Source organism: Pseudorca crassidens, chromosome 5, assembly GCF_039906515.1.
Source record: "Pseudorca crassidens isolate mPseCra1 chromosome 5, mPseCra1.hap1, whole genome shotgun sequence".
NCBI lineage: Eukaryota > Metazoa > Chordata > Mammalia > Artiodactyla > Delphinidae > Pseudorca > Pseudorca crassidens.
In genome coordinates this window covers 25,692,914-25,715,138 of record NC_090300.1, presented here as the reverse complement: position 1 = coordinate 25,715,138, position 22,225 = coordinate 25,692,914, and the positions used below count along the sequence as shown (strand labels likewise).

General features: G+C 37.6%; 1 protein-coding gene across 1 annotated transcript in view; it reads right to left on the bottom strand.

The window, feature by feature from the left end:
• LOC137225599 (phospholipid scramblase 2-like) overlaps positions 1 to 22,225 on the bottom strand; it is a 121,555-nt gene that overhangs the window by 79,694 nt on the left and 19,636 nt on the right. The window contains exons 2-3 of the mRNA XM_067739791.1: positions 16,784 to 17,004; positions 14,384 to 14,545 (exon numbers count right to left, since the gene is read on the bottom strand). Coding sequence (XP_067595892.1) covers positions 14,384 to 14,545; positions 16,784 to 17,004 — 383 coding nt within the window. The remainder of the gene's footprint in view (positions 1 to 14,383; positions 14,546 to 16,783; positions 17,005 to 22,225) is intronic.

The window sequence follows — 22,225 nt, the reverse complement described above, 5'->3', positions numbered from 1 at the left end:
AGCATTTACTGTTTGTAGATTTTTTGATGATGGCCATTCTGACTGGTGTGAGATGATATCTCATTGTAGTTTTGATTTGCATTTCTCTAATGATTAATGATGTTGAGCATTCTTTCATGTGTTTGTTGGCAGACTGTATATCTTCTTTGGAGAAATGTCTATTTAGGTCTTCTGCCCACTTCTGGATTGGGTTGTTTGTTTTTTTGTTATTGAGCTGCATGAGCTGCTTATAAATTTTGGAGATTAATCCTTTGTCAGTTGCTTCATTTGCAAATATTTTCTCCCATTCTGAGGGTTGTCTTTTGTCCTTGTTTATGGTTTCCTTTGCTGTGCAAAAGCTTTGAAGTTTCATTAGGTCCTATTTGTTTATTTTTATTTATATTTCTCTAGGAGGTGAGTCAAAAAGGATCTTGCTGTGATTTATGTCATAGAGTGTTCTGCCTATGTTTTCCTCTAAGAGTTTGATAGTTTCTGGCCTTACATTTAGGTCTTTAATCCATTTTGAGCTTATTTCTGTGTATGGTGTTAGGGAGTGATCTGATCTCATACTTTTACATGTACCTGTCCAGTTTTCCCAGCACCACTTATTGAAGAGGCTGTCCTTTCTCCACTGTACATTCCTGCCTCCTTTATCAAAGATAAGGTGACCATATGTGCGTGGGTTTATCTCTGGGCTTTCTATCCTGTTCCATTGATCTATCTGTTTTTGAGCCAGTACCATACTGTCTTGATTACTGTAGCTTTGTAGTATAGTCTGAAGTCAGGAAGCCTGATTCCTCCAGCTCTGTTTTTCGTACTCAAGATTGCTTTGGCTATTCGGGGTCTTTTGTGTTTCCATACAAATTGTGAAATTTTTTGTTCTAGTTCTGTGAAAAATGCCAGTGGTAGTTTGATGGGGATTGCATTGAATCTGTAGATTGCTTTGGGCAGTAGAGTCATTTTCACAATGTTGATTCTTCCAATCCAAGAACATGGTATATCTCTCCATCTATTTGTATCATCTTTAACTTCTTTCATCAGTGTCTTATAATTTTCTGTATACAGGTCTTTTGTCTCCTTAGGTAGGTATATTCCTAGATGTTTTATTCTTTTTGTTGCAGTGGTAAATGGGAGTGTTTTCTTGAATTCACTTTGAGATTTTTCCTCGTTAGTGTCTAGGAATGTTAGAGATTTCTGTGCATTAATTTTGTATCCTGCTACTTTACCACATTAATTGATTAGCTCTAGCAGTTTTCTGGTAGCATCTTTAGGATTCTCTATGTATAGTATCATGTCATCTGCAAACAGTGACAGCTTTACTTCTTCTTTTCTGATTTGGATTCCTTTTATTTCCTTTTCTTCCCTGATTGCTGTAGCTAAAACTTCCAAAACTTTGTTAAATAAGAGTGGTGAGAGTGGGCAACTTTGTGTTGTTCCTGAACTTAGTGGAAATGCTTTCAGTTTTTCAACCATTGAGGATGATGTTGGCTGTGGGTTTGTCATATATGGACTTTATTATGTTGAGGAAAGTTCCCTCTATGCCTACTTTCTGGAGGGTTTTTATCATAAATGGGTGTTGAATTTTGTCAAAAGCTTTCTCTGCATCTATTAAGATAATCATATGGTTTTTCTCCTTTAATTTGTTAATATGGTGTATCACATTGATTGATTTGCATATATTGAAGAATCCTTGCATTCCTGGAATAAACCCCACTTGATCGTGGTGTATGATCCTTTTGATGTGCTGTTGGATTCTCTTTGCTAGTATTTTGTTGAAGATTTTTGCATCTATGTTCATCAGTGATATTGGCCTGTAGTTTTCTTTCTTTGTGACATTCTTGTCTGGTTTTGGTATCAAGGTGATGGTGGCCTCGTAGAATGAGTTTGGGAGTGTTCCTCCCTCTGCTATATTTTGGAAGAGTTTGAGAAGGATAGGTGTTAGCTCTTCTCTAAATGTTTGATAGAATTTGCCTGTGAAGCCAGCTGGTCCTGGGCTTTTGTTTGTTGGATGATTTTTAATCACAGTTTCAATTTCAGTGCTTGTGATTGGTCTGTTCATATTTTCTATTTCTTCCTGAGTCAGTCTTGGCAGTGTGTGCATTTCTAAGAATTTGTCCATTTCTTCCAGGTTGTCCACTTTATTGGCATAGAGTTGCTTGTAGTAATCTCTCATGATCTTTTGTGTTTCTGCAGTGTCATTTGTTACTTCTCCTTTTTCACTTCTAATTCTATTGATTTGAGTCTTCTGCCTTTTTTTCTTGATGAGTCCGGCTAATGGTTTATCAATTTTGTTTATCTTCTCAAAGAACCAGCTTTAGTTTTATTGATCTTTGCTATCATTTCCTTCATTTCTTTTTCATTTACTTCTGATTTGATCTTTATGATTTCTTTCCTTCTGCTAACTTTGGGGGTTTTTTGTTCTTCTTTCTCTAATTGCTTTAGGTGCAAGGTTAAGTTGTTTTTTCGAGATGTTTCCTGTTTCTTAAGGTAGGATGGTATTGCTGTACACTTCCCTCTTAGAACTGCTTTTGCTGCATCCCATAGGTTTTGGGTCGTCGAGTCTCCATTGTCATTTGTTTCTATGTATTTTTTTGATTTCCTCCTTGATTTCTTCAGTGATCACTTCGTTATTAAGTAGTGTATTGTTTAGCCTCCATGTGTTTGTATTTTTTACAGATCTTTTCTTATAATTGATATCTAGTCTCATACCTTGTGGTTGGAAAAGATACCTGATACAATTTCAATTTTCTTAAATTTACCAAGACTTGATTTGTGACCCAAGATATCATCTATCCTGGAGAATGTTCCATGAGCATTTGAGAAAAATGTGTATTCTGTTGATTTTGGATGGAATGTCCTATAAATATCAATTAAGTCCATCTTGTTTAATGTATCATTTAAAGCTTGTGTCTCCTTATTTATTTTCATTTTGGATGATCTGTCCATTGGTGAAAGTGGGGTGTTAAAGTCCCCTACTATGAATCTGTTACTATTGATTTCCCCTTTTATGGCTGTTAGTATTTGCCTTATGTATTGAGGTGCTCCTATGTTGGGTGCATAAATATTTACAATTGTTATATCTTCTTCTTGGATCGATCCCTTGATCATTATGTAGTGTCCTTCTTTGTCTCTTCTAATATTCTTTATTTTAAAGTCTATTTTGTCTGATATGAGAATTGCTACTCCAGCTTTCTTTTGGTTTCCATTTGCATGGAATATCTTTTTCCATCTGTATGTGTCTTACTTACTTTCAGTCTGTATGTGTCTCTAGGTCTGAAGTGGGTCTCTTGTAGACAGCATATATATGGGTCTTGTTTTTGTATCCATTCAGCCAATCTGTGTCTTTTGGTGGGAGCATTTAGTCCATTTACATTTAAGGTAATTATTAATTTGTATGTTCCTATTCCCATTTTCTTAATTGTTTTGGGTTCGTTATTGTAGGTCTTTTCCTTCTCTTGTGTTTCTTGCCTAGAGAAGTTTCTTTAGCACTTGTTGTAAAGCTGATTTGGTGGTGCTGAACTCTCTCAGCTTTTGCTTGTCTGTAAAGGTTTTAATTTCTCCATCAAATCTGAATGAGATCCTTGCTGGGTAGAGTAATGTTGGTTGCAGGTTTTTCTCCTTCATCACTTTAAATATGTCCTGCCAGTCCCTTCTGGCTTGCAGAGTTTCTGCTGAAAGATCAGCTGTTAACCTTATGGGGATTCCCTTGTGTGTTATTTGTTGTTTTTCCCTTGCTGCTTTTAATATGTTTTCTTTGTATTTAATTTTTTACAGTTTGATTAATATGTGTCTTGGCATATTTCTCCTTGGATTTATCCTGTATGGGACTCTCTCTGCTTCCTGGGCTTGATTAACTATTTCCTTTCCCATATTAGGGAAATTTTCAACTATAATCTCTTCAAATATTTTCTCAGTCCCTTTCTTTTTCTCTTCTTCTTCTGGAACCCCTATAATTTGAATGTTCTTGCGTTTAATGTTGTCCCAGAGGTCTCTGAAACTCTCCTCAGTTCTTTTCATTTTTTTTTTTTTATTCTGCTCTGCAGTAGTTATTTCCACTATTTTATCTTCCTGGTCACTTATCCGTTCTTCTGCCTCAGTTATTCTGCTTTTGATCCCTTCTAGAGTATTTTTAATTTCATTTATTGTGTTGTTCATCATTTTTTGTTTCATCTTTAGTTCTTCTAGGTCCTTGTTATATGTTTCTTGCATTTTGTCTGTTCTATTTCCAAGATTTTGGATCATCTTTACTATCATTATTATGAATTCTTTTTCAGGTAGACTGCTTATTTCCTCTTCATTTGTTAGGTCTGGTGGGTTTTTATCTTGCTCCTTCATCTGCAGTGTGTTTTTCTGTCTTCTCATTTTGCTTATCTTACTGTGTTTGGGGTCTCCTTTTTGCAGGCTGCAGGTTCATAATTCCCGTTGTTTTTGGTGTCTGTCCCCAGTGGCTAAGTTTGGTTCAGTGGGTTGTGTAGGCTTCCTGGTGGAGGGGACTAGTGTCTGTGTTCTGGTGGATCTTGTCTTTCTGTTGGGCAGGTCCACGTCTGTTGGTGTGTTTTGGGGTGTCTGTGGACTTATTATGATATTATGCAGCCTCTCTGCTAATGGGTGGGTTTGTGTTCCTGTTTTGCTAGTTGTTTGGCATAGGATGTCCAGCACTGTAGCTTGCTGGTCGTTGAATGAAGCTGGGTGCTTGTGTTGAGATGGAGATCTCTGGGGGATTTTCGCCATTTGATATTATGTGGAGCTGGGAGGTCTTTTGTGGACCAGTGTCCTGAAGTTGGCTCTCCTACCTCAGAGGCACAGCACTGACTCCTGGCTGCAGCACCAAGAGCCTTTCATCCACACGGCTCAGAATAAAAGGGAGAAAAAGTAGAAAGAAAGTATTAGTAGAAGTAGAAAGAAAGAAAGATAGATAGAAAGGTAGAAAGAAAGAAAGAAAGGAGGGAGGGAGGTACAAAGCAAGGAGGGAAGGAAGGAAAAAATGAAAGAAAGAAGATAAAGTAAAATAAAGTAAGATGAAATATAATAAAGTATTAAAATAAAAAATAACTATTAAGAAAAAAAGATTTAAAAAAAAAGGACAGATAGAACCCTAGGACAAATGGTGGAAGCAAAGCTATACAGACAAAATCTCACACAGAAGCATACACATACACACTCACAAAAAGGAAAAGGGGAAAAAATCATAAGTCTTGCTCTCAATGTCCACCTCCTCAATTTGGGATGATTCGTTGTCTGTTCATGTATTCCACAGATGCGGGATACATCTAGTTGATTGTGGACCTTTAATCCACTGCTTCTGAGGCTGCTGGGAGAGATTTCCCTTTCTCTTCTTTGTTCTCACAGCTCCCAGGAGCTCAGCTTTGGATTTGGCCCTGCCTTTGCGTGTAGGTCGAAAGTGGGTGTCTGTTCTTCACTCAGACAGGACGGGGATAAAGGATCAGGTGATTTGGGGCCTCTGGCTCACTCAGGCCGGGGGTAGGGAGGGGCACGGAGTGTGGTGCGAGCCTGCGGCGGCAGAGGCATGTGACGTTACACCAGACTGAGGCGCGCCGTGCGTTCTCCCGGGGAAGTTGTCCCTGGATCCCGGGACCCTGGCAGTGGTGGGCTGCACAGGCTCCCCGGAAGGGGGGTGTGGATAGTGACCTGTGCTCGCACACAGGCTTCTTGGTGGCGGCAACAGTAGCCTTAGCGTCTCATGCCCGTGTCTGGGGTCCGTGCTTTTAGCCGCGGCTCGCGCCCGTCTCTGGAGCTCCTTTAAGCAGCACTCTTAATTCCCTCTCCTCCCGCACCAGGAAACAAAAAGGCAAGAAAAAGTCTCTTGCCTCTTTGGCAGGTCCAGAATTTTCCTCGGACTCCCTCCCGGCTAGCCGTGGTGCACTAACCTCCTGCAGGCTGTGTTCATGCCACCAAACCCAGTCCTCTCCCTGCATCCGACCGAAGCCTGAGCCTCAGCTCCCAGCCCCGGCTGCCCCAGCGGGTGAGCAGACAAGCCTCTCGGGCTGGTCAGTGCTGGTTGGTACCGATCCTCTGTGCGGGAATCTCTCCGCTTTGCCCTCTGCACTCCTGTTGCTGTGCTCTCCTCCGCGGCTCCGAAGCTTTCCCCCTCCAACCACCCGCAGTCTCCGCTCGTGAAGGGGCTTCCTAGTGTGTGGAAACCTTTCCTCTTTCACAGCTCCCTCCCACTGGTGCAGGTCCCATCCCTATTCTTTTGTCTCTGTTTATTCTTTTTTCTTTTGCCCTACCCAGGTACGTGGGGAGTTTCTTGCCTTTTGGGAGGTCTGAGGTCTTCTGCCAGCGTTTAGTAGGTGTTCTGTAGGAGTTGTTCCACGTGTAGATGTATTTCTGGTGTATCTGTAGGGAGGAAGGTGATCTCCACGTCTTACTCTTCCGCCATCTTCCCCTCGTCTCCCTGCCTGTTTTAAGCTACGGAGCTTTAGGGGTTCTTATGCATCGTTATTGTGGCAAAAACGGACACAAATCTCTTGTACAGTTCAGTGTTGCATCTTCTAATAGCTGCCATTTAAGCATTTGTAGCTAGTAAAGAAATCTTATTTTTAAAATTTATTTTTAATTTAAAAATATTTTTTAAAATAAAAAATATAGAAGATAATTTACCAACAACCATAATCCTACCACTGGACATAGCAGATAGTAACATTTCCCCATTTTGATTCCTATAGCAAGAAATTTTAAACTTCATCAAAAGTCATTCAAAAAGTAAAAATTATAATTCTTTATGGAAAGCTTCAAATATGAACAATGAGTTACAACTGAAAAGTAATCAGAACTAGGTGATACTTACCTAAATTTCAGATAGCCTTTTAAAAAGAGAAAATCCCTATAATAAAGTTATTTCAACTTTGAAAAAATTAATTGGTATTTGTGATGCAAGAAGGAATATATATTTAGTTTTTCTGTCTGATTCCTGGCATAGAGCTCTAAAACTCTTATAACTTTCTGAGTGATAGGAATTGTAGGAGAGTTTTAAAATTATAACATGTGATCTTTGTCCCAGGTTCCTGGCACACATATGCTAAAAGCTTTGGAAACTTCTGAGTGATAAATCTTTAGTGGGCTTATGAGATGACTGGCTGTGGGCCACTGAGAGCTTCAGGATTGGGGCTGGTCACCAGAAAGCCCAAGCCAAGGATTAGAGACTTGGCAAGTGGAAGGGGAGTGGGGCTTGTGGGGGAGAAGTCGGGGAGAGGCTACAGATTGACCTAATAACCAATGGCCAATGATTTAGTCAACCAAACTAAATGATGGGGTTCGGAGATCTTCCAGGGTGGTGAATGCATCCATATTCTTAGAGGCTGGTGCATCCCAGCACCATGAAGACAGATGTTGTTCTGTTCAGTACCTTTTCAGACCTCACCCTATATACATGCATACCTTGGATATATTGCAGGTTTGGTTCAAGACCACTGCAATAAAGTGCATATCACAATAAAGTGAGTACATGAAATTCTGGTTTTCCAGTACATATAAAAGCTATTTGTAAATTATACTGTAGCCTATTAAGTGTGCAATAGCATTATGTCTTAAAAAAATGTACATACATTAATTAAATATACTTTATTGCTAAAAAATGCTAACCACATTCCAGCCATCAGTAAGTCATAATCTTTTTGCTGGTGGAGGGTTTGGAATATTGTAAGAATTACCAGTTTGTGACACAGAGACATGAAGTGAGCAAATGCTGTTGGAAAAATGGTGCTGGTAGACTTGCTTCACTCAAGGTTGCCATGAACCTTCTATTTGTAAAAAGTGCAATATCTGCAAAGTGCAATAAAGTGAAATGCAAATAAAAGAGGTATGCTTGTACTTCATCTTGCTGTTCATCTGTATCCTGATAATATCCTTTATAAAACCCATTATCATGAGTAAAATGTGTTTCTGAGTTCTGTGATCGATTCCAGCAAATTTTTGCCTCTGAGAATGGAATTGTGAGAACCGCTGCTTTATAGAAGGTTGGTCAGAAGTGCAGGAGTTCTGGGACTTGTGATTAGTATCTGAAGTAGGGGCAGTCTAGTGTGACTGAGTCCTTAACCTGTGGGGTATGCATCAACCCCAATTAGTGTCAAATTGTAGGACAACCAGTTGGTGCCTAGAGAGTTGGAGAATTGTTTGGTGTGAGAAAAATATTCATACATTTGGTGTCAGAACTGTGGGTTAAAAATAACATTATGGGGCTTCCCTGGTGGCGCAGTGGTTGAGAGTCTGCCTGCCGATGCAGGGGACACGGGTTTGTGCCCCGGTCCGGGAGGATCCCGCATGCCGCGGAGCAGCTGGGCCCGTGAGCCATGGCCACTGAGCCTGCGCATCCAGAACCTGTGCTCTGCAATGGGAGAGGCCACAACAGTGAGAGGCCCGCGTACCACAAAAAAAAATAATAATAAAATAAAAGCGTTATGTATATTACATTTGAATTGAATTCACAAATCCATAAATTTAGTACCAATAACTATTAAGATATTCTAAAAAGAAAACTATAGACTCACATAATATAAATGCAAAAATCCCAATAGAAAACTAGCTCATAAAGCTAGGTAAGTATCAAAAGAATATACTATCATAAGTGTGAAATGCTAGAAAATTGATACAATTAAAAACAAATGATCGTATCAGTGGTTGCTGAAAAGATATTATTTAATAATTAAGCATTTATATAACATTTAGTATATGGATGACATACAAAGGCTTTACAATTGTTAGGTAACTTAATGTACATAATAACCTTGCATGTTACATACTATTATTATATACATTTTCCATATATAAAAACAGAAGCAAAGAAAGGTTAAGTAATTTGTCTAATGTTACACAGATAAGAAATTGTAGTCATGGGTTTCAAACCAAGGCATTCTGGCTCCAGGGTCTGCGCTCTTGATCGTTATAACATTCTTCCTTTTAAAAAGTTGATACTTAACTTTTAAAATTCCTAATGAAAATCTTAGTCTGGAGGTAGCAAACAATGGTCAGTGGGCCACATCTGCCTGCCTTCTGTTTTTGTAAATAAAGTTTAATGGTACACAAACATGACCATTCATTTATATATTGCCTATGACTACTTTTATGCTACAACAGTAGAATTGAGTAGTTGTGACAATGAATACATGACCCATATAACCTTAAATGTTTTCTATCTGGCCCTCTACACAAAAATTTTTTTTTCATTCCTGCTTTAGGTAGATAGGAATAGAAAAAAATGGTATGAAAACAATAGTAATATCTTTCTAAATTATTAAATATTTGTTACTATTTCAATTGAAATAATCAAATTGGTAGGTATTCCCACTATTATCATCATCATTATTATTACGGATGTGTAGGTAGGCTGGAAAAAAATGAACAAACTGGCACATAAACATTAGAGCAGCTACCATCTCATTTGCACTGTGATTTTATACCCAGAAAAACTAAGTAAATAAAGCAAAAACACCTAAATTTAATATTAGAATACAGTCATATGACTGAATAAAGGTAAAGAAAAATATCTTTTCTCATCATTTAGAATAAGCACCTCAAAATGTAAATATTTCTTCTTAATAATGAGAATGGCTATACATTACTTAGGAATAACTTAACAGAAAAGGCAGAGGTTCTGTATGAAGAAAACTATATGGCCTTATGAAGAATACAAAATAATATATGAATTAAAAGACATAACACTACTGGGATGGGACAGGTTTAGCGTCTCATACATGCTAATTTTAAAAAATGATAAACAGATTTTACACAATACTGATTAGATTCTAACCTCTGAAAAATTGAATGAAAAGGTCTTACTGTTCATATAAAAGGAAATATCAGATAATTCAAGAAAATATGAGAAGGAGAATAATGAGCGATCATTTTGCTATGACTAGACAGAGGACATATCATTAAGGCATCATAAGCATCATAAGGCATTGCTGTGAAAAGAGATAGATCACTGCAACAGAGCATAGAATCTCTAATAAAATTGCTGGTGAGTTAAAGATTTAAATATAAAATATTTAAAAAGTTAGATAAAACATAAGGTTTGAGAGGTACCTTTATAATTAATACAAGAGAACCAGAAGCTATGAAAATAGCCATACTTAACCACATTAAGTAAATTGATACAGTCACTATGGAGAACAGTATGGAGGTTCCTTAAAAAACTAAAAATAGAACGATCATATGACCCAGCAATCCCACTCCTGGGCATATAGCCAGAGAAAACCATAATGCAAAAGGATACATGCACCCCAGTATTCATTGCAGCAATATTTACAATAGCCAGGACATGGAAGCCACCAAAATGTCCATCAACAAAGGAATGGATAAAGGAGATGTGGTACATATATACAGTGGAATATTACTCAGCCATAAAAAGGGACAAAACTGTGCCATTTGCAAAGGTGTGGATGGACATAGAGATTGTCATACAGAGTGAAGTAAGTCAGAAAGAGAAAAACGAATATCGTATAATATTGCTTGTATATGGAATCTAGAAAAATGATACAGATGAACATATCTGCAAAGCAGACATAGAGACACAGATGTAGAGAACAAATGTATGGACACCAAGGGGGGTAAGGGGGAGTGGGATGATTGGGAGATTGGGATTGACATATACACTACTATGTATAAAATAGATAACTAATGAGAACCTACTTATAGCACAGGGAACTCTACTCAGTGCTCTGTGGTGACCTAAATGGGAAGGAAATCCAAATGAGAGGGGATATATGTATATGTATAGTTGATTCACTTTTCTGTACAGCAGAAACTAACACAACATTGTAAAACAACCATACTCCAATAAATATTAATTAAAAAATAAAAAATAAAATTTCTGTACGGCAAATATATAAAAATAAAATATGAAAACAAAGGGTAGATTTGTGGAAAAATTTGCAAATCAGAGAAGAGATGCAGGATCAATGTCTCCAATGCACAAATTATTTTTGTAAATTGACAATAAAATGTAAATGACCCAATAGATAAATGGATATTAATACACAATGCAAAAAGAGCAAATACAAACGGCTAGTAAAGGAAGAGTAAAACGCTCAAAATCTTAATTGTAGGTATTACATGTTAAAGTAGAGATAACTTTCCCCCTTGTCACTTGCTGATTTTAGATTTCCATTTTTAGTTTGAAGTTTGCTGTTTATTTAAGCTGTACCTGAGTGTCCTTTCTTTTTCTTACCCAGAACTCCTGGCAATCTCTGAATTGGAGTATCCATAGCGTAAGGTCTGAAAGAATCTTAGCAATTTATCTCTTTAAATATTATTTAAGCACATTCTCTGTCTTGTCTTTCTTTGTATCTCCTCTGTAGCATATGCACAAGCAATTTTTTCTAGCTTCTATGTCCCTCAATTTTATTTTTGTCTCTTCAAATTGATGTCTTTTTCCCACCTCCTCTTTATTTTCTTCATATGGATCATCCAGTTCACTAATTCTCTCTTTACTTGCATCTAATTTTCAGCTCAACCTTTTTAATGTTTTTGTTTGTTTGTTTGTTTGCGGTATGCGGGCCTCTCACTGTTGTGGCCTCTCCTGTTGCAGAGCACAGGCTCCGGACGCGTAGGCTCAGCGGCCATGGCTTATGGGCCCAGCTGCTCTGCGGTATGTGGGATCTTCCCAGACCGGGGCATGAACCTGTGTCCCCTGCATCGGCAGGCGGACTCTCAACCACTGCACCACCAGGGAAGCCCTGTTGTTGTTTTTTTAATCAGTGACTGTTCCTTATTTCTGAAGGTTCTTCTGGCTTGTTTTCAAACTCTTTTCATTCTCCTCTTGTGATCTTCCTTGTTTCTTCTTTAGTCTCTTTAATATTTATTTAGGTATTTCTTATATAATTGATTGCTGACTGTTCTATTATATGCAGTTTATTCCTGGTGGATTAGTTCCTAGAGCAGTATATAATTTATGAATCTGCTCATGTGAAGATAGGCTTTTTCTGTAGGAATAGAAGGTGCCGTTGATGAAAATCTTTTAGTGTGCTTTGCATCCGATCCTGACATCTGTATCACCACTCCAGGTCAATTTCTATGTTTTGAGATTCCTGAACTAAAATGGAGGTATGTATTCAGACTTCAAAGTCACAGAGCGTGCTGGATTGGTTTCAGTTTCATGTAGGCATATTTTTTCCCCCACCAAGAGTCCTGGAAGAAGACAGATTTGCCTATCATCTCCATGGGACAGAAAGTCTACTTGGCTTTCTTCTACTCATTCTTGGGATAATCTTCTCATGGGTTTAACTACCATCTGTATGCTGAAAACTTCCCAACCTTTTCCTCTACATACCTAAAATTGAACATGACACAAATACAAATCATTAGCTTCCCACAGATCAACTGTTTCTCCTCCAATGTTCTTTTTTTTAAAAAAAAATATTTTATTTATTTTATTTTTGGCTGCACTGGGTCTTCATTGCTGTGCATGGCCTTTTCTCTGTTTGCAGCAAGCAGGGGCTACTCTTTATTGCAGTGCGCAGGCTTCTCATTGCAGTGGCTTCCCTTGTGGAGCATGGGCTCTAGCCACGTGGGCTTCAGTAGTTGTGGCACACGGGGTCAGTAGTTGTGGCTCGTGGGCTCTAGAGGGCAGGCTCAGTAGTTTTAGCTCACGGGCTTAGTTGCTCCGTGGCATGTGGGATCTTCCTGGACCAGGGCTCGAACCTGTGTCCTCTGCATTGGCAGGCAGATTCTTAACCACTGTGCCACCAGGGAAGCCCTCCTCCAATGTTCTTAACTTGGCCAGTGGATCATTATTCATTCAGCTTCTCAAACATGAGACATCAGAATCATCTCCAAATTTTTTTCTTCCTCAAATGACATCAAATCTATGAATCAGTTTCACTCAGTTCCTTATAAAATATCTCTGAATTATTTTCTCCTTTAGAATAACACCTGCTCCTTCATGTTCAGGCTCTTATCCCTTTCTACTTCAACTTTCACAGACCATTGATACCATGATGGAGTCTCTGTTCCATAGTGGTCCCTCATACTGATAAATCCAGCCTTAAGGTGTCGAGCTTTCCATCAGAAATTGATTCAAGTGACTATTTCTGAATTATCTGAAAGAATACCTAGTTAGCACCATTCTAGAAGTACAGGAGAGAAGTTAATTCATTACATATAATGTATGTTTTAAGGCATTCATTGGGAAGGATTGCTGGATGAAATCTAAATTTCTCAGCATTAAATATCAGAGTTTCAAAATGTATTCTGTGTTTTCACTTATCTCCACCAAATAAACTATCTGCCAGCTAAACTTCTGTTAATACTGTTCCTTGAATGAATAATTATCTTTCCACTGCTCTGAATCTTTGACAGACATACCATCCTCTACATGGAGAACTGATATTATATATACTTCTATAAAGTCCATTTACATATATATCACACACACATTATATGTATCTCTTTAAAAGAGCCTTTATAAAGTCTCTTTATACAATACTAGTTGTTGTTTTCGTAGGTTTGCCCATCTCTCTCATTAGACTAGGAAGTCCATGTGAAGTGATTCATCTTTAAATAACCAGTCTAACACAGGAATTGAAAACTACTAGGGAAGCTAGGCAGATAATGTAAAAGAAAGATGCTGGATAGTGGAAAATCTTAGGCAGTTAGGGGACAGTGGCAGAGTTCCCACATCTTATCATAAGGGGACAGTCCTGCTCAGTGTTAGGAGATTTTTGTCCCTTCTGTGGAAATGTGGATGTAATTGAACAGATTTTATGATTTTCTAATAGAATCATTATATTAAGATTAAGTTATAAGGCACCCAAACTTTATACGTTTGCATCTAAATAATATAAAGGCTATAAAGCTAGACCACCTGCTGGAAAACTGCTGTGATAGAATTTCTTCATGTAGTAAATACACAGATATATTGTGATTTACAGTGACTCAATTAATGCAAAGACCAGGGCCATAGAGAAGCATAATTGCACCGTATGTCTTACACCATTTTTCTTAAAATTCTCTTTGTGTAAGTGAGCTTTTCATAGGAATTCAAAGATGTCAGAGCTTCTGAAGAGGGTCTGTCTGGCAGTCTGTGTTTCAGACTAAGGAAATACCATGTGCTTTGGCATTCAGATTTAGTGACAAGGTTAATGTTGTTTTTAAAATGATAATATCCAGTGCGTCCATACAAAACCCACCATATTTAAATGTTAGATGCTTTGCTTATGTTTTTTTTGACTATAAGGCTCCGCTTCTCTTTTTCCCTTTTAATATAATCAACACTGACATTTAATCAGAGCAATAACTACCTCTGATCAAAGTTAAAAACATGAGCACATTATCTTCCTCTTGAGATATCAGTTTAAAAATATTTATTTAATATATTTATAACATCCTACAAAATTATATTCTCCTTATATTAGGAAAGCACATCCTATAAATATATCACATCTCTTACCTTAAATTCAACATTTCCACAAGTGTTGCACACAAAATATGGGCCTATAATTCTTAGAACATCCTTTTTATTCTCAGTTTGAAGTGTAAACTTTGGCAGATATGGGTGCCAGGTCTGAGTAACATAACCTATTGGTATACCAGGAGGAGCATAGATTTCTATCTACAAAAACAAAAGAGTACAGGTAATATGTAATCATCATCATCATCATAACAATGTCTGATAATAGCTCTCATTTACTGAATACTTGTTTTTCAATTAGTCATATTCTTTTCTCCCATCTTTACTGAGGTACAGTTGACATACAAAATTGTAGTATGTTTAAAGTGTACAATGTGATGACCTGGTATACATACACATTGTAGAAAGATTACCACATTTAAGTTAAATGAAACAACCATCACGGCATATAGGTAACTTTTTTTTTTTTTGGTACGAACACATGAGATCTATCTCTTAGCAAATTTCAAGTATACAGTATAGTATTATTAACTGTAGTCCCCATGCTGCACATTAGATCCTCAGAACTTATTCATCTTATCACTGAAAGTTTGGAGTGTTTGACTAGCATACCCCAATTCTCCCACCACCCAGCCCCTGGCAATTACCATTATACTCTCTGTATCTATGAGTTAGACATTTTTTTTTCAGATTCGACTTATACGTGATACCATACGGTATTTGTCTTTTTTATCTGGCTTATTTCAGTGAGCATAATGCTTTCAGGTGCATGTATATTGTCACAAATGGCAAGATTTTCTTCTGTTTTTTGGCTGAATAATATTTTATGTGTGTATATATATACATGCATTTATATATACACACACATATATAAAGTTATTTATATATATCCATACACATCTCACATTTTCTTTATCCAATCATCAGTCAATAGACACTAAGGATGTTTCCATATTGTGGCTACTAAATAAGCGTTCAATAAACACATGAGTGCAGAAACTTCTTTGAAACCTGTTTTTATTTCCTTAGGATATATACTGAAATGTTGGATTGCTGGCTCATATGGTAGTTCTATTGTTAATTATCTGAGGAGACTTGATACTTTTTTCCATAATGGCTATACCAACTTACATTCCCACCAAAAGTGTACAGAAGTTCCCTTTTTTTCTACATCCTTGCCAACATATGTCTTGTCTTTGTGATAACAGACATTCTAACAGGTGTGATGTGATATGTCATTGTGGTTTTGATTTTCATTTTTCTGATCATTAGTGATTTTGAGCAGCTTTTCATATATATCTTTTGGCCATTTGTATGTTTTCTTTGAAAAAAACATTTCTTTAATGTCTATTTGGATCCTTTGCTCATTTTCTAAGTGCAAAACAGTGTTCTATGCACCACTTAATTCATAATACATTCTTAGCAGGTTGGTACTATTATTCCTATTTATAGAGGAACAGAGAGGTAAATTAATTTGTGTTAAGATTCCACAGCTGCAAAGTGGAAGGGAAGAGACACAAACTGCATACACAGTCTCCACTCTGAAGTACTGCTCTACTGGCCTCCTATATTTAAAAATTTTCTCTTTTATTCATACTTATGAAAAATATCTAAATTATTAAAAACTCTTTTCTTAAACTCCTTTAAAAACAGTGGTTTAGATGTATGGACAGAGCTCTGATCACTGGGGCAATTTTCAAATATTAATGGCAATTGTGCTAGGATGAAAAGAAAATGGGGCCTGGAATCTTGGCTCTGCACCTTAGCTGGATGACCTGGAGAGCATCTCAGCATGTTCCTCTGTAAATAAGGACTTCTTAGGTCTATTTTTTAAGACCAAATGTATAATGTATGCTAATGTGCTCTATAAGTTGTAGAGAATATTCCATCCAACTCTCAGTTTTTCCTCACCTACTCTAAAGCAAGTGACATGGAAAACAAAATTTAGTATGAATAAGGTCAGTTATCCTTTCAAAATAAGTGCAGTATTGGACATCAAATCTCTATGTGCTTGTATGTCTGTGTGCTCTGCTCTCACAGCTACCTGTATGGATGACTGAGTGACCTAGGCAGCACTGGTCTCAGGCCAATGGAGATATAGGCAAATGCCGACTTCCTATAAACACTCTGTGCCCTGGCGTCTCCCCTGAGATCCATGTTCTCTATCAGAGGGCTGTCAAGTACTATGAAAGAGACACCTGGTCTTCATGGAGCTCAAGGATCTAAGATCTCACCCCCGGAGGGCACACTGCTCAGGGACATGGGGCTAACTGCTCACTCTTTTCCACCTGCCTTTCTTCCTACAATTTATCCTCAAGCATAAACCAATAGCTGGTGGATCACTTTTCCTTTAAATCTATTTGATTATATAAATTCAATGATAGGGTAAAAATTCTTACTGAACTACTTTACAAAGTACCCGGGTAATTGCTCACCGACCTCCTGCAGGCAGCAGGGAAAACAACAGCTGGTATACCTTAGTGGTCTCTTCAGAGTTATGACTTCTTGGCCCTTAAGGTCATGAATCCTCATGATAAAAGGCCTATAAGATCCATAGCAAAATCGGGTGCACAAAGCAGTATCCTCTGCTGCATAGTATATCCTCTGTCCAAGGCTGTTCTTAATTTCATCTTTGTTATTGGTTTCATAACTTATTATGACTAAGAACATAGAAGAGGAAACCGTAATCACCAGTATGTTAAAACTATCTAGAATCTAAATATTTTAGACTTACATATTTTTGGACATTACTTTAGATTATATTTACCGAATAGATAGAAAAGGAAAGGTGTTTAGAGATGATCTTGACAGAGAAAAATAGGCAAAGAAAAAAAGGAGGAAATGGTATTACAGTACTGAGAAATTAAGAGCATCTATGTAAGACTTGGAAGAGAAAACAACTTGTATCTTCCTAATTCCATAGACCTGTATCAGAAAGGGAGACTTTGCTGTGAAGGATGGTGCAGTGCTGCTGATGGCAACAGTCCTTTTAAGTGAATGCAGAAAATGTCTACTTGTTCATGTATTCAACTATGGAGGGGAATATAGGATGATTGCTATGTTTATGCACCATATAGTATTATATTAAGTAAATTGGCTTGAGATTTAGTTTTATAAACCACAGTCATGGCTTCTCTTTCTGCACTGTGTGAGGAAGGTGTGAGAGGGCTTTCTCTCAATGCACACATGTGAAGAGGGAGAGAGTGAAAATGCAAGGTGAGGTAGAACGTCACCCTGGGCCCAGGGCACCCTTGTTTAGCTCAGCAGTGGTTGTTCAGCAGTGGGAAATGGGTGTTAGACAAGGGGAAAGGCCCTTGGCAACCAAGGCTGCAGGTCAGAGGATATCTAGACCACTGGCATCCTAAGTGAACTCTGTACCTTAGCAGGGGCTAACCTCTTCACGGGGGAAACAGAGATGTGCTGACATCTGACACCCACGTGGTATCTTAGGGCTTCCCATATTGAACCACACTTTGGAAACCTCTCCTTGCTTAAAGCCAGGAGGGACCAATTCACGAGTCCACAGCCCTCATTAACATGGGTCATAGGATATCAGAAGCCATGAAAATAATGAGCAAAAAGAAACACGTGGAGACAAAAATCACTTTTAAATATCTGTGTCGATGGATTTAGTCAAATAGGAATATCGTTCACAAGTTCTATCACCGTGACCTCCTTTAAATGTTTTTTACTCAGACGGGCCCTGGGCTTTGCCTTAAAAGAACCATCCTTGACCTCTCTATCTCCCAGTCAAATGTCTAATGAGAAAAAAATCAAACTGATTCATGAGATAGAATCTATTATCTAGCTGATTTCATTAAGTACCTTAATCTCAAAAGTCTTTAGTTTGTTCATCTCTAAAATGAGATCAATGTTTTTACACAATCTCTAAGTTTCCTTCTAATTACTGAAAAAAATGAAAACAAATATAAGAATTCTATAGTTATATCTTTCTTGTGTATTAAATTTTGAACTGGGGACAGCTATAAATAAGTGCTTGTCTTAGTCTCAGATGCTAAAAATAAACTGAGTAAACTTTATCACTTTATACTACTCAATGTTAAAATATGATATAGACTTTCTATTTGAGAAAAAAAGAAAATTAAAGACATCTATTTTAAAAACTGAAACTTAACAACTTGTAAATTTGTTACTTTACATTTCATGCCAAAGATATGTGTTTTCACACATCAATATAAACTTTTTAATCTAAGAATTCTGTAAAATGTGTCATATCTGGTCTTTTGAGTTTTATAATCTCAATGAAATATACCTTAGAATAAAATGTTAAAAAAATTCAGAATACAAACTATCAAACATTAAAGAGCTCCTTTCCAGAGAAAACTTAGATTCAAAAAACTAAACAAACTCAATAATTTTATAAATAATAATGTATATATAAGTAATTTTTAAGATGATACTTTGAATTATTTTTATTGAGATGTAATTGGCATAGACCATTGTATTGATTTTAGGTGTACAACATTATGATTTGATATCTGTGTATATGTGAAATGAATACCACAAGTTTAGTTAATATCCTTACCATACATACATTCAAAATTTTTTTTCTTGTGTGAGAAATTTTAAGATCTACTCTCTTAGTAACTTTCAAATACACTATATAGTACTGTTAATTATGGTCACCATGCTGTACATTATGTCCCTAGGATATTTGTTTATCTTATAACTGAAAGTTTGTACCTTTTCACCACCTTCTCCAACCCACTACCCCCATACGTATGGCAACCACCAATCTGTTCTCTGAGTTTAGTTTCTTTCAGATTCCACAGATAAGTGAGATCATACAGTATTTGCCTTCTCTAACTTATTTCACTTTCACTCTAACTATTTCACTTATTTCACTTCTCATATTCTGTTGGTCAAATCTAAATTGTATGGTAACTAACATCAGCTGTGTTCCTTCTTCCATGGTATAGAATTGTTGTTGAGAATTGGAGGTCTAGCTTAGAACTACAGTTCCTTGTATCTAGATGAGACCATGTGAGTGAATTTCTGGCAACAGACGTGAGATGAATCAAATATGTTACCTCCAGGCCAAGGTTCTCAGAAGTAGATGAGCCTTCATCATGCTGTTCCCCCCACCCTCCATTGCAGTTGGCTTGATGCAGGTGAGATGTGAAGAAGAAAAGAACTACAAAACAGGTTATTGTGGTCCTGAAACCATGTGGATAAAAGCTGCCTACAGATCAGAAACCCACTTTGATAGTTTTTAGTAGAGAAATACAATGCTATTGGGAAAAACCATTGAAATTTTCTAATCGTAGCTACCACTATCCGACGTAATCACTCTTGGAAAAGTTGGGCAGGCAACATTTATAAAAGGCCATACACTACGCTGGAGAGATTGGATTTTATTTTGGAGGATGGATTGAAGAATGATATACTTCCTGGTGTGAGAAAGACACTATTAGACTCTTGCTTTAGAAAAACTAAATTAGTGACGGGGTGCAGGATGATTTGTAAAACAGCAGCTGGGAAATCATTTAGTGACAATCCCAGACGCAAAATAATGTAATCCTAAAAAGCTAGGTATTGTTTAGTAAATTTAGAAGGGGAGAGGGGCGTTCAGAGATGAAGAAGGAGGAGGAGGAAGAGGGAAAGAAATTGGAGTAGAAGAAACATGGTGTTTGGTGAGTAAACAGATTTGGGAGAGGGGAAGGGAAGACGATTATTTTAAGAAGGTTTCCAGCTGAGCAGTTGCATGGGTGGCAATGCACACATGTAGAGAGGGATCACAGGATGAGATTCGGGGTAAAGTCCAGTTAAATTAATGAATTTAAGATGCCTGTGGGACATCAAAGTAGAGACAACTGGTAGGTAAAGAGCACTGGTTCTTCATCTATTGCCTAAAGAAGATTGAAAGGGAGGGCAAGAAGAAATTTGTAAAACAGAAGTGTGATGGTTCTGAAACTCAGATGGGAGCGACTTTGAATGAGAGGTGGTCAAACGAGGCACAAGATACAGGAAGTAAAAGAAGTTGTGGCTGTGGTGGTCTAGTCCTGCTGCTCAGGTTACAGGGTCATGTCCTTTTGTTTGTACCTAATGACAAGGAAACAGTGCTCACACATACCTTCTGGTTAACAACAATGTCTAATTCATTGTGCCCTTCTCTTCCCCAGTTCCAGAAGGGAAGGGAGATCACCAGTCAGAAGACATTATTTACAGTCTTATCTACAATCTGAAGCATGGTAGGTAGATGGTATCAGTGTGAAGAAAGTAGGATTTCACTCTTTAGAATTCTAACTACTTCAGCATTTATTATGATCACTTTGGTCCCATGACATACCAGTTGTGCTTTTCATTGTCATTCCTGAATATAATCTGATGCTGATAAGCAGTGAAATGTGTCATATCCTTGATTCTCCACCCCATTACTCTATTCACTACTCCTGGTTGAGGTAGCACCAGTTATTGCCCTGGCATGACTGGGTGGGGTGTATCGTTGCATTTACACCTGTTTTGTCATGTGGACCAGTCCTGATTCCCTCTCAGTCCTCTACTGGAAGTTCTGCAAGGCTCACTGACTCCCTGGGAGGCCAGCCTCTCAGGGTCATTCAAGTTAAACTTTACCATTTGTTGTGCCTATAAGAAATATTTACTTTAAGCTTTCAGATTTGAAAAAGTGCTGCTGCTTTTTTCAGGGTTTAACTTTGGCATCATAGATAATAAATAGACACAAATCTGCTGTAACTCCAAATGATACCAGAAGTTTTCTGTGTGGTGTGTTGTGGAGAGTCCTATTTTGAATTAGAGTTTGTGAAAATTTAGAATCCATTCTTTGGAGAAGAATTGAGAACTTGGATAACCATAGAATTTGGCTTAGTGAATTGGGATATGGAACAATCTCTCAAAATAAGAGCATTGTGTCCTAATATAATAATGAGTTGATCCATTCTTTGCAAAATAATAGTGAGTGCTTTCTCACAAATTGTCTACACGTCTTCACAGAAGAGATGGACCATTTCATTTAAAAAAGTGTTCTCGTGAACTGTAACACAGAACACACAGATTTAGGAGACACGCTTCAGTTATCCCTTCTCACCCACTTTCAAAGGCTCACCTCAGACTCCAGTGTTTGACACAGCTAACTGGAGAGTAAGAGAGATAATAATCCACATTTGTAGATTTGGAAATGGCAACAAATTACTTCTTCTGTTATGGCTACAGTTTCCGTGACTACTATCTTTTTTTTATTGGAGTGTAATTGTTTTACAATGTTGTATTAGTTTCTGCTGTACAATGAAGTGAATCAGCCATATATATACCTGTATCCCCTCCCTCTTGGACCTCCCTCCCACCCCACCTGCCATCCCACTCATCTAGGCACCGAGCTGAACTTCCTGTGTTTTATAGCATGTTCCCACTAGCTATTTTACGCATGGTAGTGTATATATGTTAATCCTAATCTCCCAATTCGTTCCACACTCCTATTCCCCCACTGTGTCCACATGTCTGTTCTCTACGTCTATGTCTCTATTTCTGTAGGTGTAGGTTCGCCTGTAACATTTTTCTAGATTCCACATATATGTGTTAATACACGATATTTGTTTTTCTCTTTCTGGCTTACTTCACTCTGTATGACAGACTCTGAGTCCATCCACATCTCTACAAATAACCCAATTTCATTCCTCTTTATGGCTGAGTAATATTCCATTGTGTGTATGTACCACATCTTTATCCATTCATCTGTCATTAGACATTTAGGTAGTTTCCGTGTCCTGGCTATTGTAGATAGTGCTGCAGTGAACATTGGGGTATATGTGTCCTTTTGACTACTATTATTATTATGACGACTTCTCCTACTAACAACCCAGTTCGGTAGAAGTTCAGAGGGCCTATCTTAACTGTATACAATGA